The 16,483-nt window shown below is 50.4% G+C and overlaps 1 protein-coding gene across 1 annotated transcript in view; it reads right to left on the bottom strand.

Annotated features, from left to right (window-relative positions):
- ARNT2 (aryl hydrocarbon receptor nuclear translocator 2) overlaps nt 1-16,483 on the bottom strand; it is a 163,904-nt gene that overhangs the window by 103,800 nt on the left and 43,621 nt on the right. The window contains exons 3-5 of the mRNA XM_032469156.1: nt 12,883-12,930; nt 4,708-4,921; nt 373-586 (exon numbers count right to left, since the gene is read on the bottom strand). Coding sequence (XP_032325047.1) covers nt 373-586; nt 4,708-4,921; nt 12,883-12,930 — 476 coding nt within the window. The remainder of the gene's footprint in view (nt 1-372; nt 587-4,707; nt 4,922-12,882; nt 12,931-16,483) is intronic.

Here is a 16,483-nt window from a genome sequence, read left to right as displayed (position 1 = left end):
TTTAAATGTTTCAATAAGAAACTTCATTTCAGGTAAGCAAGGCCTGGGAAATAAACGTATGATCAGGTTCACAAATAATTACACGCTGGAGGCAGACCCTCACTGCAGAGCATGCGACTGTGACTAATGTGTCAATGATGCCTCCTAGGGGCAATATTCCCTAATTGCAGGTAATTTTTTACAAATAAGAAAAAATGATATATTAAAAACAAAGTTGTAAAATGTTACAGAATGAATGAAGCCATCACACAAGCTAAGTCAAATAAGTCCCCCAATTTTAGGCAACTTCTTCTGGCCTCCAGCTTCCTGATTTGATTAACAGAAAAACTTTTCTCTAGGATCAAACAGCGTCACAGAGAGAGCCGCACTGACCTGTCATCGAGTTCTCTGAGGTGCACAGCTGCTCTCTCAGCTTCTCCACATCGTCAGGATGCACCTGCTCGTAGAGGGTGCTCCCGAACCACTCTGACTGCGGCTGGTTCAGAACCGGGGTGACAGAGTCAGACACATAAATCACTCTCCCTGTCTCAGCCGCCACTACAAACAGAAATCCATCAGCTGCTTCCAGGATGAGATGCTTCAGTTCCTGGGAAGAAAAGATCATGATTAGGACCAAGCAAGCACGGACAAACTCAAGCCAATTAGCAAGGTCTTAGCAACCTTCGACTTCCATTCAGATATTCACTGCGATACACAGACAGGTTTGGAAACTTGGTTTTCATTGGAAATGAGCTTTAAAAATGCACAAAGCTTATTCTAGCCCTAAGATACAACGACTCAAGACACTGTTAGCCCTGTTTTAACTAGCCCTCTCTTAGGGACAGAGGAAATTTCCAGCCCAGGGGAATGAGAGAGCAAAGAGTAATCACTAGAAGGTACTGGGTTGCCAGAGGCATGAATGGCCTCACCTACCTATTCAAACTGCAGTCATGTCATTGGAGCAGAAGGGCCCAGTACACACGGTGCTCGTGGAAGGGAGGGATGGATGATGGGAAATGAGAGGAGGAAAGGGACCACGTGTCTCCCCAGCCACCACCTGCCACACTGCCAGTGCACTCTTATTCCTCTTCTCCTCCTTACTTTCTGAGCTGAATGCTGGCAGGGATATCAGAGTATCACCTTCCATCTGCATGTCTGTCAACTCCCAGGACTCTCTGACAGCCAACACCTCAAGAAACTCTGAGAGTAATCCCTGGAGGTGGCAGGATGCCTTGCATGGTTCATGTCACTTTACGGTGAGAAGAGAGGTTAGTTGCATCAGCCCTGGAGTCACACTGACTCACAGAGCTCATGACTGTCAGTAAAGGCAGGAAGGAAGCTGCCTGGGATCAATGAATGGGCGGCTTGAAGCCGTGCCATCATCCGGAGAGGGACAGAGATGCAGCCAAATCATCTGTGTTAAAATGAGATGTCTTTTCTTTGCAGTGCCCAAAGGCAGCTCAAGTGAGGCCGCCTGCCCTGTCACTCTCACTTCAAGCTAAGGAGCCCTTTCCTGCTGAATGAAATGGGCTCCGTTCCTGCAGGATTTGGGGAACTATCTCTTCCATGTGTGCTGGAGTCCACGGCCACCTCTCCAACCACCCCAGACACTGTTTAGGCCCCAAAATACAAAGGGATCCTTCCGGTCAAACACTTTTTGCTGGGAGTCCTTTGTTTACGTGTAATCTTACGTGGAAGCCCCACTATAACTAAGACTAACACAGACTAAGGGCCACCTGTGTGGAGGCAAAAGACGGGACCTGGGAGCATCTGGCCCCGCCCTCAGTGCCAGTCCCTAGCGGGGGCTCGGAGAACCCAAAGATTAGCAAACGTGGGTCTGCTGGTGAGCAGAAGCTGGGGAGATTTGCAAGTGTCTCTGAGCCGTTGGTTGAGTCAGAATTCTAACATCCTCTGCCTGGGAAACTGGACCACACAAGCATTTTTTAAGGAAAAGTTTATTTTGTCCATTTCCCTTGCTTGGCACTTCTGCTGGTCCGCGGCGCCTCGGTGCTTGCTTTGTTCGGAGGACTGGGTCAGCAGCTTTATTTTCAGTACTGAGAAGATCTTCCCAACAGGAAGGACTGTAAAAAATGACACAGGTTGTCTGGGAAAATAGAGAATTGTCTGGGAAAATAGAGAATTCCCTGGTTCTGGAGGAGAGGAAGTGGACACTGACGACTTCATTTATGTTTTCATAGGTTCATCCTGTTTGCGAGGACTGTGGGAAGGGCTCATGGTACAGCACCTCACCCTTATCACGGGCCCCTCTTTCGACACACTCCCCCTTGATTTTTGTCTTCTGGGAGCACATCACTCATGACCAAGGTCCTGTGCCCTGAATCCAGAAGGAGCTTTGCCTCTATTCCCCAGTTAAACCAGCAGGGAGGCTTAAAAGCAAGGAGACCGTCAGCCATGCTCTTCCACTTTGCTGCTCAGCTCTGGCTCCTTATTTAACGTCTTCAGCTTCTGTTTTTTCCACACTTTTTTTCAATGAGATTTTGTAAGGTTAAATGAGACCTTGTGTGTGAAGGACTTAGTAAAGGCTGGGCACACAGCACGTGCTTAATACGTGTAGCTGTTACCATCAACAACCTACCAAGGGACCGAGAGAGAAATCCAAGGAGGGATGCATCTAACTTGCAGAACTGCCTTCTCTCTTCACTCCAATTTCTTAATCCTTAGTCACTTAAAGATAAACACATTAATTTTAAGTATTGACCCAGCAGGATTTCTGCAAAGATTAAAGAAATGCAGAGAAAAAGGTTTTTACTGACCCTGTGGTTAGAAGGTACATAATTCATTTCTGTCTGCTTACCTACCAGCGATTCATCCTTTACTGTACTCCAGCCTCGGGGCTAAACATTTTACTCTGCTTCCTTCCCTACCCGTGACCACCATCCAGTGAGGCAGAAGCCATCCCTGTGTTCCTTTCACAGAGGTGGAAACAAGGTTGGCTGGGCGCCGTGCCCCAGACCACGGTCCTCCGTGGCCTCCCAGCGATGGTCCGTCCACTGCCAGACCTCCTCACACCTGGAGGCAGGAACACGCGGGCACTGGGATGACTAAAGTCCTTGCTGAAATGTCTGCCACACAGTAATAAATGTTAGCTCCTCTTCTCTTGCTCTTTTTCCAAATCCAACTCCCCTGACACGAAGAGATTCCTCATTCCAGCAGAATGAACGATTCTGCGTCTTGACACGCCCTCCTCACCCATTCCTCTGAGGCTCACCATTCTCATATCCAATCCCTTCCTGCCCCTCTCTTTCTATGCACATGCTGGGGCTCCTCCACAGCCTGCCAGTGCTGTCTCTCTCTCTCTCTCTCGACCTTGACAACACCTAACATTTCTTAACTGCATCCCTGACAACACATCACTTTCCCTTTCCCCTGCCTGCACCATATACAAAGTGCTTTTATCGTCTCATTTATCCAACAGACGCCCTTGGATTCAGAAAGCTCTTGTTCATCCACAGATGAGCAACCAGAAGCTGAGAGTGTCTGCCGATGTGCGTGCACAACAACCAACCAGCACGCAGAAGAACAAAGATCCTTAACACAGGCCTTCTAGCTCACAGGACGGTCAAGTTGTACACTATTTCCCACTATATGTACAGATATACAGTGGAACACTACTCAGCCATAAAAAGAATAAAATAATGTCATTTGCAGCAACATAAATGGACCTTGAGATTATCACTAAGTGAAGTAAGCCAGATAAAGGCAAAGATCATGATATCGCTTATATGTGGAATCTGAAAAAATGATACAAATGAACTTATTTACAAAACAGAAAAAGACTCACAAAGGAAGAAAAAAAAAGAAACAGACTCACAGACATAGAAAACAAACTTATGGTTACCAAAAGGGAAGAGGCGGGGAGGGATAAGCTAGGAGCATGGGATAACGTACATAAACTACTGTACAACACAGGGAACCATATTCAGTATCTTGTAATAACGTATAATGGAAAAGAATCTGAAAAAGAATAGATTCATAGACAATGGAATTACTTTGCTGTACACCTGAAACTAAAACAACCTTGTAAACCAACTATACTTCAATAAAAAAATTACTTCCCACTAACCATTTTGTGTGTTTGCTCCACCCAACTATGCAAAGACCAATAATAGCTGTTAAAAATACAGCTTTGGGGTCTGGCCAGCCTGTGGCAACCCCTGGCCACCACCGAGCAGTGGGCTGCTGCTGTCTAAGCCTTCACTTCCTCGTCTCTAAAGCAGGGATGAGTAACAGTGGTTTTTTTCTGGATTTAGAATAAGGAGTAAATGAAGTCATGCACAGAGAGATATGACTTCGACCCGCCTCAGGGCAAAGGCTGGCTAAGTGCTGGCTGGTAGGATCCTTGTCACTAAGATTGTGGTGACGGCCACCAAAACCTTTGCTAGGACGATCACCACCACCGCCATTCTAGCACACGAGCACTGTGGTGTTGCTAACTTTTCCCTGTGTCAGCACGCTGAGCACATTGTTCAGACGCTCAATGTCTTTTTCTGAGAGACACTGGAGATAAAAGAGCAGAAGACGCAAAGTCAGACATTCCCCTGAAGAGTTTCCTAGTGAGCGACGTGTCTTGGTTTCACGCCCAGCTCAGCCTTTCATCCCATTTCCCCATGTAGCTTATCTCATCTTGGTGACACGGTCATCCCCTCTCCTTCCAGTGACGCCAGCACCAGGGGAGAAGGGAGCACAGGCTGGGGACGAACGGGGTACCTGCTCTGTCAGGAACGAAGGCTTGTAGGCGCCGTCCGTGGACTTGTTCCCCGTGCCCCGCATGGACTTCATGTGGGAGACGGCCATGCGGAGGATGGTGAGCTTGTCTGGCTTCCGGGCCAGCGCGCTGCACGTGGGCACCATGTCGGACAGCTCCGTGATGTACTGGGTCATCTTGTTCCGACGGCGCCGCTCGATCTCACTGTGGTTCTCTCTTCCCGAAAGCACAAGATCAGGAAGGGGGGGGAAAGAGAAGGGTCAGACCAGGGGTCACTATCTGATAAACGGCACGTCATTAACACCTAGTGCCCAAGAGACAGACTAACCCGTAATGGCCAATTCAATGGCTAATTCAACACATCTTGGACAGAGCAGCTCCCTGACACCTTAGCAGGGTCTGCCACGGTCTGTGTGTGTGTAGCAGGAGAGGGCAGGGCACAGGCTTCCACAGAAGCCCCAATCTCACCTCTAAACATGTACTGAAATCTTCTCACTGTTCCCATGTACCTAAGTACCCTTTAATAAGCATAAAGGATGAAGACTTTATTCTCCAGGCATCCAAAGTGAGCCCAACACCCTTTCCACATGAATCCATGAATCCGTACACGCTGGATGCGCACACACACGGGCTGCAGTGACCATCTGCTTGTATACGTGACTTACTTTGATTTACAGTCAGAAGCACGTCTCGCCTGGACATCCTTTGTGTCACTGAGCAGACAGCCATGCTACAAACTTAATTCACATAAAGTTGTGAACAAGCCTTCACACATTTTCTACAGCATAGTGACAGGACAGGTGCATCCGGCTTATTAAACAACAGAGAGCCAATTAACAGCCGAGCATGGCCAGGCACGACCGAAATCAGCCTGGGTGACGTGTTAAGTGAAAAACTAGTAAAAAGGGATGGCAGACTGTTTCTGTCTCGGGATTGTCACCTCTAGGCCTGAAAGAGTAACAGCCCACCCAGTTCGATGACACTGAGACAAAGTTGTTCCTTAGGATAGAAGAACTGTCTAGAAATACATCACACGTCTGTGGTAGGATTTAGGGTTTCACAGCTGCTCAAAGTATGAGGGCGACACTGAGAGCAAGAAAGGAACAGCCCCCCGGCAAGGCTGCCTCACACACCGTGTGTGTGCACGATGCCTCGCCCCCACCTCCCAGGCTGGGAGCAGGCGACAGGCAGGCCTGATTACAAGCAGGTCGCATGTGACCATGCAAACCAAGGGGGAGCAAGGCTGCGGGGAGCTGACCTGGGCACCCGGTGAGCACCTGCTGTAGGAAAAGCCCTGAGCCAAGCACCCAAGGGGAAGGGACGAAGGAAGCAAGGAAAGTCCCACTCCTGTCCTCAAGAGTTTAGTTAGGCTGGTCAAACATCACCTCGTGCAGTGGAAATGAAGAAAGAATGTGATTAAATGCTCCTAAAGGCACAAGGAAGTAGGAGAGAATAAGAGAGGAGAGGAGGAGGGGGTCCTGGGGTGACCGGAAGGAGCGGGGAGGAGCTGGGAGGGAGCTGGCCCTGATCTGGCAGCAAGTAAAGGGGACATGTCCTGGGAGGAGGATCAGTGAGATCAAAGAAAGGGCTGCAACCGGGACGGAGCATTTGTGGGCAGGAACAGACAGGCCCGGACGGAGGGGAAGACCTGGGCTCGGGGGAGAGGGCCGAGGAACCAGGAGCAGGACAACCTGGAAGGGCTGCCAGACCACAGAGGACGCTGCTGCAGGGGTGGGCTGCCAACAGGAATATTCCACGCCCCTATGCTGGCCTTGAGGTGAGGCTCGGAGGTGGGTGAGTCCTGCTGGGGGCAGGAGAGAGGAGCCAAGGGCGGCAAGCACACGCTGAAGTGCTTCCTTCCCTCATACTTGGTCTGCGTCAGACCTCTTCTAAATACCTCCCAGGTCTCTTTTACCCTCTCCCAGCCCACGCCCAATGCTCCCGGCCCACGCCCAGTGCTCCCAGCCCACCCGAGTGCTCCCGGCCCACGGCCAGCTGCTCCTGGCCCACGCCCAGCGGCTGGTACCACATCTGTATCCCCTCCTTCTCATCTCCTTGCGACCTGCCTCCCGCAGGCCAGTCGTCTTTCTCCAGTCTCATCACCCTCAGTCTGCATGCTGTGGTCAGACGGCTATTTCTAAAATCCCAAATCCAGCACTTCCCCTCCATCCCTGCAGTGGTGCCAGAACCTACAGAGCCAAGCTCAAGCCCCTGACGTGCTACCACAGCTACAGCTCCAAGACAGGACCCGGGCACGCCTGCTTATGATACTGCTTCCAAAAGAGCCACACACCATCTTGCTTTGTAAACCAGCAGTGGGAAAGGTCTGATTCAGGAAAGGTCTTCAGCACTTTTCGTGCAAGAGAAGCATCCATTCCCTCCAGCCAGGGTGTCAGACTGTAGGAGGAGACCCTCTGCAGAGGAGCAGGCCAACTGACCTTCAGGGTTCGGCTGGGGAACAGGGGGATCTCGGAGTAGGGTGTCCACTCAAGTCCTTCCCAGCTGGCAGCAGCCTCCGGCAGTACCAGGCTCAGCCTGGCCATGGCCTCTCCTCCCCTCCCTGACACCAAGAGGGAGACTGGATCTTGCAGCTTTTCAGGGAACACCCTTCCTGTCCTGGCCAGCCCTTCCTAGGCAGCAGGGTGGGGCACTGTGAGAGCCGAGATGGCCCGAGGCAGGCATGGCATGCAGCCCCCGAAGAGAAGACCCACAGAGACGCAATCCAGCTGGGCAGCTTCCCTGGCGCCCAAAGCTTCTGCAGAAGCAGCAGAGGATGCTCCCTCCTTGGGAAGGAGGCAGGCACCCTGCCCCCAGGAGCCACTCAAGGCACGGTTTTCTGCAAAGCAGCTGTAAGGCACCCACATAGTTAGGCTGAAGATGAGGTTCAGGCAAAACACAGAGAGATGAAGTCTGAGAAAGCCCAGGTCCTCCTAAGAGGGGGCCGAGGCCCAGCCTCTGGTCACCCCTGTTCCCAGGGGACACGCTTCCTCCGTGTTGCTACAGCTTACCTCCGGCGCACAAAGGCCTCTCTCAGCCATTACCGCCCTGCTCCGCACGACCGCCCTTTGGGGAGGAGGACCCTGAGGCTCGGAGAGGACTGACTCACCAGGACGTGAACTAGGCTCCTTAGCCGAGCGGCACCTGGTCTCAGAGTCAGAGCTGGAACGCCGGGTGACACTGACGGGCAAAGATACCCAGGGCTCTCTGGGGGGACAGGCCTGGCGGCTTCGAGAGAGACACAGGTCTTTCCTCCCCTTCTCCACCCAGTCCTGGTGCTTCCTGGGCACCAGCAATTCAAACCAATGTTAATCTCTGTGTGAGAAAAACCGAAGGCACCGGGGACCTTGAACGAGGGAAGAAGGGCATCAGAATAGCAAGTCAGACACGAGAGCCCAGCGTCTACAAAGGGGTGACTGGTCCAGACGGCAGAGGGCTGGCTCCACCTGAAGTGGGGTTCACTCCCAAGTGTCCTCAGCCTAATCCCAACCCCAGCCCCCTGAAATGGCAAAAACGTTTCAAACTAAACTCCCTAGTAATGTGGTTGCTCACAGGCTGCACTGTGCCCGGTCCTACCCAACTTCCCCGCCAGCCGTTCCTGGTTCGCAAGAACTCAGGATGTCGAGGCAGGAGGAGTGTTTGGAAAGGTCGGCAGTGCTCATCCTGGGTGTTTGCTCTGCAGTGCCAGAAGCTCAGCTGAAGCGCTCCCTGCTCTAAACAGAGCCCACATGGCCAGTCTGGGCTGTCCCCCACAACGTGACTGATAAGATGAGGACCCACAGAAAAGGGTAATCTTTACTCCCTCCTGGCCATCCTCTCTGCATCAGAAGTACTTTGAGCATCTTCCCACCTGGAAACAAAATGCCCAGCTCTCTAAGCTAAGACACACAGACTGAGAATCCTGGGACATGGCAATCCTTTACTTTTTCTGCTGGGAAAGATCTCTGCAGGACATGCTCACTTGGCATATTTTTACCTTATCAACTGGGTTTTGATGATCATAGCTATAAATAAAATAGGGTAGTACATTCAGAGGGAAAAATTAAAACTAAAACATCATCACAACCTAGAGAGCCAGAAAAAAAAGATGGCCACAAGTGTAAATACTGTTCCAAACCAAAAGGAAATATCAAAATGCGTGTGATAGAAAAGGAAACTGTCAATTCTGAGGAAACTTCCCTACCGTGGACATCTTTACTTCTAGATGATGTTGGAGGCTCACTGGTGAAGCCCTACAAAAGATACAGATCCTTCTGGACTGATACCATCAGGTGCCACCGTGTCCCCAGGGAACAGGCAACAGTCACACAGATGATGGGCGGAACCTGGGGAAGGTCAGTGAGAACCAGTCCTCACAGGGTGAAGGGTGACAGAGAGGCTAATAAAACCCACCAACAAGGGCTTTTGATTCCAGGTTTGTAGACAGCCCCACGCACTGTAGCTGGATTCACAGTCACAGGTGTGAACCTGTCTGTAAGGTCTCCTGGGGCTTCTGAGAAAGGGTGCGGAATGAGTGGGAACACGGCAAAATCAGGATGACAGCATGACAAAATTAAAGGTTTGGGAGTGAATACTTGGTTGTTCCTAAGTTATAAATCTAATGCTTAAAGATATTTCTATTTTTCACAGTTCCACTCTTCTATTGTAATGAACATTACACACATACACATACACGTGTATGTACAGATGTGTCCATCACATGAGCAGTTACATGATGTGTGACTTTGACGCTGCTGCTGATGGCTCTGGGATGTTAGCTGTCCTACTTACGAAACAGTATTCAGGACGACCTCTGACCCCAGCTGCAGGCACAGGGGAGATGCTGGGACTCACTAGATTATCGACCGGGGGCCACTCAAGCAGGAAGAGCCCTGAACTGCTCAGTGTGATGAACGGGTTCTGGCCCCTCCTGGCGTGTGGGGACACAGGATCTGCATGGGCAGGACAGGCATCCACCTCCGGAAGTCCAGGGCCGCCCGCGCAGGGAGAGGTTGGGGCTGGGGCGTGTGGGGGCTCACGCCGGCCTCCACCGGCCAGGGAGGTTCATCTTCAGAGCAACACTTTCCGGTGTGTAATCAGTTTTCCCGGAGGTGGAGAGCTCACCATCTGCTGATGGGATGGTGACTTGATAACTGGAATTCCCAGAGGCGTGAGGTTGAGCCCAGCGGTCTCTTCCAGGCCCAGCCTGGGAAGAAAGGCACCTCCAAACCCCCGTTCCTCTCTCATCTGTGGCCAAAACGCCTCCCCCTCTGACACTCAGACATCCGTCCCTACCACCCCCTAGGCTCCTGGTGACTGTCATCATTGGCCGCCCACACAGACGGTGGGGACGCTGCACAGCCGTGCCAGGGGGCGCACAGCCCACCTTCCTGCCCCATCACCTCTGCCCCCGCCGCCTCCCTCCCCCGCCGAGCCTCAGCCAACCTCTCCCAGAGCTGCGACTCCCCACCACCTGCACACAACCTCCACCTCTCCTGCTCTCCAGATTCTCACAGAATCAGAACAGTCTTCATTCGTCTGTAGTGGCCAGAGGCTCACTGGTGCGCCTGAGAGGGAAGTAAGGATGCTCCGGGTTGAATTCCAAGGAGGCTAATGGAAGGTGGCTTGAACTGGGTGTGGAGGGAGGGCTGAGGCCCTGGGATGTGGTGAAGCAGGCGGGCCTCGGGGTATTTGGAGCCCTGCAAGCGGGGACCCCAGGACGCGTGTGTGTGAGCATCTGTGCGTGCATATGTGTCCGCACAGGTGTGTGCACGTGTGTGGCGTGTGGGCTCCTGCACGTGTGTGTCTGCGTGTGTGCACGTGTATGGCGTGTGGGCTCCTGCACGTATATGTCTGCGTGTGTGCACGTGCACGTTCAGGCGGCAGGGGGCAGCTTCATGCTGCTACTTTGTTCCATCCGAGGCCGCTGTGATATGGCAGGAACCAAACCAAACTGGCTCTGATTTACCTCCTGTGTGACTGTGACCGCACTTCCCAAGTCAAAAATTGAGACATGACGCCTGATGACAGGTCGGACAGTTGAACTGGAGACCACACCCTAGAAAAGCTAGGAAAGCTGGTGCACGAACATCAGGGGGACAGAAATCACGGCATAGCATCCTGGCCAGATTCTGAGGCAGCAAACTCTGCTGGTGAGATGCCCACATCTCAGCCACTCTCTCTTCCAGGGCCGCACTCGAGGGGCTCGCTTGGCTGACTATGCAGAGGAGCAGGAAAGGGAAGTGGCCCCGAGACATGCCATGCCCACCACTGGCAGGAGGCAGCCTGGAACAGCCTCTCCAACCCTCCCCGGACGGCGGCCAGGGCAGCTGGCAAAGTGGAGGGAGGGGGGGACTCGCCTCTCAGGATCGCCCACCTGGCTGATGGGTCCATCACCTCTCCTGCTGTCGTAGACTAAAGTGGCCCCCAGCTCCCATAAACTCAACCCCACAAGCACCAGCCTGCGTTGGAAGCACATCCCATTTCTCCCTTTTATTTTTAACACGCAGGGGAAAGGAGAAGGTTCACAGAAGCCTAGGTTTGAATCCTGACTATGTAAAACCTGACTCACTGACGGACTTAGTTACCCAGAGTCTAGGGTTTCTGTATCTCACCGATGGGACCTCATACAATGAGCTCTCTGTATCCCTGCACTGTTATTTCACCACTGACACTGATCTTCCATGTCAAACTAATGTCACTCCTCGTCTCTCTCTTTCTCCTTCTGTTCTGAGACCCAGGAGCCATCATTTCCTGAGGTCAACATGGTATGGAATGTTATCTCAAGGGGAATTTTGATCCAGAGAGTTCAAAAGTCATTGTTTCCTCATAAAGGGAGGCTGTGTAAGGCAAGAGCAAACCGCCCTTCACTCCGGGGCCAGCTCCCTCCCAGGAACAAAGCACTCCCTGCTACTAAAACTTATCCTAAGAAATGCGTGGACATCCAAGCTGGGGTTCTGTCTGCACTGAGGGGAAAATCATACACGCTCCTGTTGTTGAAACCCGAGCCTCATTTTGATTAGAAACTCTGGGTCATCAAAGATCAAAGTATGCTCCACCTCCGCTCTGCCGTCTCACCCAGGCCGGCATGGGAGGCTGGAAGGTAAATTTCTCAGGGAGAAAACACATGAAATGACAAGGCTTTCTATGGACTCAGAAGCTCTGGGAGGCCCTGGACTAGTAATAAGATGCATGTTCCTCTTGGATTTGGGGAAAGTGTGTTTAATTCACAACCACAACACAGGTAAAAGGAATCCAACCAAAAATAACTGCCGTGGGGATGAACAAACCGGGGAAGGCCATGGGTCCAGGGCTCAATACGGATGCCGTTCTAAAAACTTTTACAAAATAACCAAGGCTGTCAGTCCAAACTGCGGACTGGATACCAAACAAAGGTACCTGTCACCTGGGGTGGGCTTTGAAAGTCATCAACAACCAAGAATGAGGAATGCTTGGATGGCGGAGAGGAATGTCGAGGTAGCCCCTTCTGTAAGTAAACTGAGCACAGATGGGAATTTTGCTAAGATTGATGGAACGATCTTTGCCTTTCTCTTGACGTTGCTAAACTTCCTACCATAAATTAAACAAAACAAAACAAAACAAAACAAAAAGAGCCATGGGACTGGGCCTGCTTTATCCTTCACGTATGTAACACATACACCACCAGCAGCATCCTTGGTTCAAGATTCTTCTGTGAAGTGGTCCATACTCAGTACAGCCCCACAGAGCCTCGTCAGAGATGCTGTCATGCGGCCAGTGAGTGATACAGCTCTTAGGAACTCAAAATCCAGTTTCATATCCTGCATCTGGAACAGGGCCACCCAGGTTTCTATTTCTCCTTATTTTCCATGGTAGGAAAAGAGGCTTTATCTTGATTGTTTTTCTAAACTTGAACTCTAGGTCTGTCTTCTAAAAAGGAATCCATTAAAGTTGGCAGTCAGCATTTAATTTAAACAGCCAACAGACCTAATAACTTGTTACTTAACTTTTGATGATCTCAGCTGGGATGTGGCAGGTTTGCTAACAGTTATTTGTCCCCGGGACCAAATACTGGCACAGAATGAGGGACATGTGAGGGAGTCAGACTGTAGGCAATGGCTTTTTTCAATGACGAAAGACATTTAAATCCCTGTATATCCCCCTAAGGTGATGATAACTGGCCATTGGCTTCTTTACATCTAAGGAACATAAAGCGAACTCACCTTGAAAATTTGCTGGGACCTTCGCCATCTTCATCATCGAAGTCCATTCTGAAAAGTCGAGATCACGAGTGAGCATTTGTTACAGGTAGAACACTGAACTGGTAACATGAGCTGCTGGCCCAGAGAGGGCTATATTCGGTTGGACCACTGTCCAACAATTCCAACCCTTGGCCGTGCAAAACACAGTATCTCCACACACTCATCAAAAAGGTTTGGGACAAGAAAAGGCAACATGAAAGGTCTTCAGTACGAAGGCCATTAGTTACAGGGTTGGGGACTCTTGTAAAAGGGCTGAAGGACGGCTCGTCCGCTCTAGAGCCCTATGCAGGCGCCAGGGGTTGCTTAGGCTGTGCTGAGAAGCCAACATTCTTCATCTCCCACCATTTTGGGGGATACCTGCTCCCCTCCACATCATTGATTCCACACTGAGATTTCCTTCTTTAATTTACTTTCTGGAATATTAACAGACTAAAAGAGCTCAAGGGAGGTTCGAAAACAAGTTTTAAGGGTGATGACAGGATTGTGAGGAAAAGAAGACATCCTGGTTATGTCATGGGAGGACTTACTGGTCTTTTGGGGGGGTCATTAGCTCTATTTATTTATTCATTATTAGTTTGTTTGGTTTTTTTTAATGGAGGTACTGGGGATTGAACCCAGGACCTCGTGCATCCTGAGCTATAACCTCCCCCCGACTTGACTGGTCTTGATGAGTCAAAGTGAGAAGGGCACTTAAGGCCATTCTCCTATAAACTCCAGTTTCAAGTAAATGGATGATGGGAGGAGAAACAGTCATTTGAGCCTAAGCTCCTCAAAGTGGCTGTCTGCTTGTTGAAACTCACCAAATAAATACTCAGATTCCCACTTTACTGGGCCTCTCAAAATAAACATAAAACAGAGTCTTGGTAGTTATTTGTTTAACTGATATGCCAGACTCTCCTTCTCAAAAAAACAAAACAAAACAAAACAAAACTGTCCCCTTATAATGTCAATTAATTTTGCCCCAAAGACGTGAGGGAAGACTGTGTACTTCATGAGAAGACAGTGTCCCCAGAGTCCTCGGGAACAGAGTGAGAAGTAGTTCCGCTGTCTTGGTTCTCCTGGACATTCAGGGGTAGTGGGGTTCCTTGGGGAAGAATGTCTCAGAACCACGGCATTCCCTGCTTGTCTTGTTCTTAGTGGGACTGATGGACTTACGTGGGGCACAGTTCCCGTGGACCCCAAGCAGAAGGGAGGCCAGCGTGCCTGGGAGCCAGGATAGAGAAGTTCCTTCTCTAAACAGCTCAGCACAAGAATGGCATGTGAGCTAAGAGACCAAAGTGACAGATTCCACAGATGCTGGCCCCCCCGGCAACGTGACCCCCACCCCCTAGTTCTAACGGTGGGGCTCAAGGGGGTAGTGGGTGACGTGGGGCACTGGGCACTGAGGCCATCGGGAAACGGCCAGGTTGCATAGGAAGAGCCACCCCTGCTCAGCACATGTGAGAGGCCCCAGTGAGATAAATCATATTTTCTAGGCTTTTGGGTAACTTGGGGGACCTAGGGACTGGGATCACATAGGGCAAAGGAGCACTTTCCTCTTTATAAGGGTATCATTTGTCTATTTTTCTGTTGTTTTATATGCAATGTGGCCAGAGTTCTAATCTGGCCATCAGGCTGTTCGGGATGGCCTGACGGGACCCACTGCCAATTTGGAATCCCGGATTTGCAGACACGAGGGTTTTACACTAGCTGCTAGGAATAAAAGAACTTCAAAAGGAGTTAGACAATTGGGAGACATGGCAGTAATGATAACAAAAATACCTCCGCACAAGGAGAGGGGGAGGCGGGAAAGAAAAGTGATAAGGAAGGAAAAGCGGAGTTAAAAGGCCATCTGCACACCACAGGGAGAGACGGGTCTGCACCCTCTACAATGCAGACTGGAAAACCGAGTGCCAGACGACAGCCACAGAGTTGTCTATGTTGTGGGAAAATGGGGGCCAAATGCATGACTTTTTAAATGAAGTAAAGTCATCAATATTCTGCTTTGTTACTAAGCCATCACCTCGCCCTTCCTGAAAATTACATCTGGGAGATAACCACCAAAAATCCTGCGACCAGAGCCACTAGGCCTTTGCAGAGGAACAGAACCACACTGCCACCCAGTGTTCGTCACGGGTAAGAGCAGCTTTGCTGTAGACATGAAAGTTACTTAACACCTCTGGGCTGTCAAAAACAGCTCAGTGTTAAGAAATCGCATTTTCAAAATTCCAACGGATTTATGCAAGCATTGAGCAAAACCTCAAGTGGGTGTGAGATGTACAGTTATCTGCAAAATGCCTTTTAGCTCGAGCTGATGTGAGTGTGATAATCCGGCTCCTGCAAGATGTAATATATTAGTCAGCCCTCCCTTCTCAGCCAGCACGATTTTGGGGTATTTAGGTGACCCATCGTCCTAATTTTCCCAGACTGAGGGGATTAGTGGGGCACAAGACTTCAGCGCTGAAACTGGGAAAGTCCTGGGACAACAAGGAAAGTTGGTCACCCGAGTTTTCTTAAGGACAGCTCAGTTCTTCACCCGAATCCTTGGGCAGCAGACAGATGGGGAACTGAGGTATAAGGTTAATGGTCCCAGCCTGGAGCAAGTCAGCTCAGTCAAAGGGTACAAGGGAGGGACGGCCAGGCCCTGGAGCCAGAGTTTTCTGAAGTCCGCTGAGAACTAAGGAAGCTGGATTTGTCTACGAAAAATTCGGGACCACAAAACTGTGCCTTCCCACCTGTGCAAGCGTGTGATCACATGTAATTCTGAAAAGCTTGATGTGGGGGTGAACTCAGGAGAAATCAGGACGTGAATGACTGTTCAAACCCTCAGGGTAACTCACTTGACCCCAAAGCAATCTCACTGCTCAACAGCCACACAGAAAAAACGCGACTTCTGAGGACGGAAGGACCTTCTGGGGGAGTACCTGCCCAAGTCTCTGTCACCACTTCAAATGCGCCACTTTAAGTATGATTACAATAGCTATGTTTATTTCTTCTGCTATAAAAACTCTGAGCAAATCATCCTTTGTTTTATGTCTTTTATGTGTCTCTATTGTATCGAAGCATCTGGATAATAAAGGAGAGAGATCAAATTATGACTTTTAAGTCCTGTTGTATCCACTTTACAGAATTCCGTACAACAAGTGGATGATGTGAGAGTCCTCAAAAGGTGGATGGAAAATGCGTTTTACCTCGCTTTCCTGTCAATGAGCATGAATTCTCACCTCAGCAGAAAGCCGTGAGAGGCGCTCCTGAGCTTGCAGCTGGCTGGGAGTGAGTCATGTGAATCTGCCTAGGAAGGCTTGTGTCATGACAATAATAATAATTCAGCATCAAGCATGAGTCATCAAAGAGAATTCACTTATGCTCTTATGAGAAAAGATGAGAGGTCATGCCAATAAGGCTGGTTCCAGAGCGGCAGCAAAGGAGGGCCCCTGGGCCAGCTTGGAGCTTCCGCTGACAAGGAGTGAAGTGATACGGGTGCCCCCGAATGTCCTTCCTCCAGAGCCGGGACCATGCGGCTGGCGCTACAGCAACACAAACCAAGGGGAACAGGTGCCGATGTAATCTGCCTTCTATTTAA

The sequence above is a fragment of the Camelus ferus genome, chromosome 27, assembly GCF_009834535.1.
Source record: "Camelus ferus isolate YT-003-E chromosome 27, BCGSAC_Cfer_1.0, whole genome shotgun sequence".
Classification (NCBI taxonomy): Eukaryota; Metazoa; Chordata; class Mammalia; order Artiodactyla; family Camelidae; genus Camelus; species Camelus ferus.
The sequence above is the reverse complement of the archived record's forward strand: the minus strand, read 5'-3'. Positions and strand labels throughout refer to the sequence as shown.